Raw genomic sequence first — 1,916 nt, 5'->3', positions numbered from 1 at the left:
TGAGCTGTCCGGTGGGGCCCGGTCCGGGGCTTCTCCGAACTTGGGGTTTCGGTGCTGGTGCGAGAGCCGGCACCCTCGCTTTGCCGAGAATGGGGGTCGGTGAGGCTCTCTAACAAACCTCGCCGGGTTCGTAGCGGGGAAAGCCAGGTCAGCAGGCGAGGAAGGCGTGGGCTCGCCGCCATCCGTACCGGAGCTGCCCGCTCCTTTTCTCCAGTCCCGCGAGGCAGACTCGCGCGCGGCTGCGTGAAGGCACCTGATGGGGAGCCGGCACCCTGCTCTGCGCTCCCTCGCTGGCCAAAGGGCGTCTGGTGCCTGTTTCCCGTCCTCGTGCCATAGGTCAGCCCCCAGTAAGATGCTCCTTCACTTGACCTGGCTGCCGAGGTCCGCCCTCTGGTTACTAGCAGCTCCTGAGTCTGTCTTACTCCAGCCTCCTCCCTCCCTTTTATCTTCCTCCGCCAGGAAGGGACTCTCGGCTCCAGTTTTTAAAATATAAATCCCAGGGAATGTCTGCATTGCCTGCCTGAGCGTGGGTCAGCCGCCCGCTGCTGTGGCCCGAACGCGGCGCCCACTGCCCTACCCTGGTCTAGACGGGAAGGTGGGCGCCAGGAAAAGGAGCTGCTAGGCAGATCGCACGTGAGAATTTTAACTCCATCGTCTCCCTGCCTTCCTCCTTCCAGGGTTCGTGGGCAGTCTTCGTGCTGCGAGTCAGTGTTCTGGGCCTGTTGGAAGAGTCCACTCGTGGAGTGGAGGCGTGTGATGCTTTTGGCGATTTCATTTACCTGGCTGTGAGCAGACTTTGGCCACAGTGACACTGCGTGTTAAACCACATCTGTGTGGCTTGTCACAAGCATTTGCTCTGCTATAGGGCTGTGTGACCCAGAGCTCAGCTGGTCTTGGGAGGCGTTAGCTGGTGGCCCAGCTCTAGGTTGCAGGTTGCCAAGGCTGGGATCCCGCTATGGGTTGGGGGTAGGTCTGCTGCACGTATACTCATTCTAAGTCCCAGACTGAAGGGGCAGGGGCTGCCCAGGACATGGGTGACCTGGAGGGTCCTCGGGGCACCAGAGCCAGTAACATTCCATTGGCCAGAGCAAATCAGGCACTAAGCTCGGCACCACGGGGAGGGGCGAGCAGTGCGGGATTACACCTGGTCTGGAGAAGAGCAGCTGGCGGTGCCAGCCGTTTCTGGAGGCTCGGAGCTTGCATTCCTTGTGCTCACCAAGTCCCTCTCCTTTTGTTCTGACGCAGCTGGTCTAGAATCAGTAAGGGCCGTTCCGCCCCTTTTTGGATATTCCGTGCCTCCCCCAGCGTTCCGTGGGCTTTGGCTTCAGTCACGTTCCTGTGTCCGGCTGAGGGTGGGGGGCTCGGGGGACCCTTCGCTGGGAGCACAGGCTTTCCTGAGCCTTGTTGCTGAGAACACCCCAAGAGCGAGGTGGGTGGGAACGGCTGTGTTCCAATTGGCGATGCCTGCAGCTCAGGTTGTGGGGCCTGTTGAAGTCACAGAGCTGGTAAGCGATGGAGCCGGCGAGAACCCGGCCCTTTGGTCGGAAAGAGCCTGGGCCTGGCCTGTGGGCGAGCTGTTCGCTTGGTCTGAGCCTAAATTCCCACCCTGAAGGCAGGAGCGGGCTCCCAGGCCCCCCTGAGAGTTACTGAAACGTGAGTGAGATGACAAAGCAGGGGCCGCCGTGAGGAAGGGGGCGCTCGCTAGCATTAACGCGCCTCTGCCTGCTGCGTGACCGTGGAAGTGTAGTGCAGAGCCTGAAAGGCCGCGTCTGTGACAAGCCGTGTTCTCAGCGACGTGGCCACAGCGCCCGTGCGTGTCACTTCTGACCTCGCCCCTGTCTGACGTTTAGCCGGCGTACCAGAACCTGAGGCAGAAGGTGGATAATTTTGTGTCAACACATCTGGACAAGCAGGAA

The 1,916-nt window shown here is 60.8% G+C and overlaps 1 protein-coding gene across 1 annotated transcript in view; it reads left to right on the top strand.

The window, feature by feature from the left end:
- BOD1 (biorientation of chromosomes in cell division 1) overlaps nt 1–1,916 on the top strand; it is a 5,612-nt gene that overhangs the window by 490 nt on the left and 3,206 nt on the right. Inside the window, 2 exon segments of the mRNA XM_015565141.1 lie at nt 5–147; nt 1,851–1,915. Of these exon segments, the coding sequence (XP_015420627.1) occupies nt 5–147; nt 1,851–1,915 (208 nt within the window).

Source organism: Myotis davidii, unplaced genomic scaffold (genome assembly GCF_000327345.1).
Source record: "Myotis davidii unplaced genomic scaffold, ASM32734v1 scaffold399, whole genome shotgun sequence".
NCBI lineage: Eukaryota > Metazoa > Chordata > Mammalia > Chiroptera > Vespertilionidae > Myotis > Myotis davidii.
This window is presented reverse-complemented; position numbering and strand designations above follow the sequence as displayed.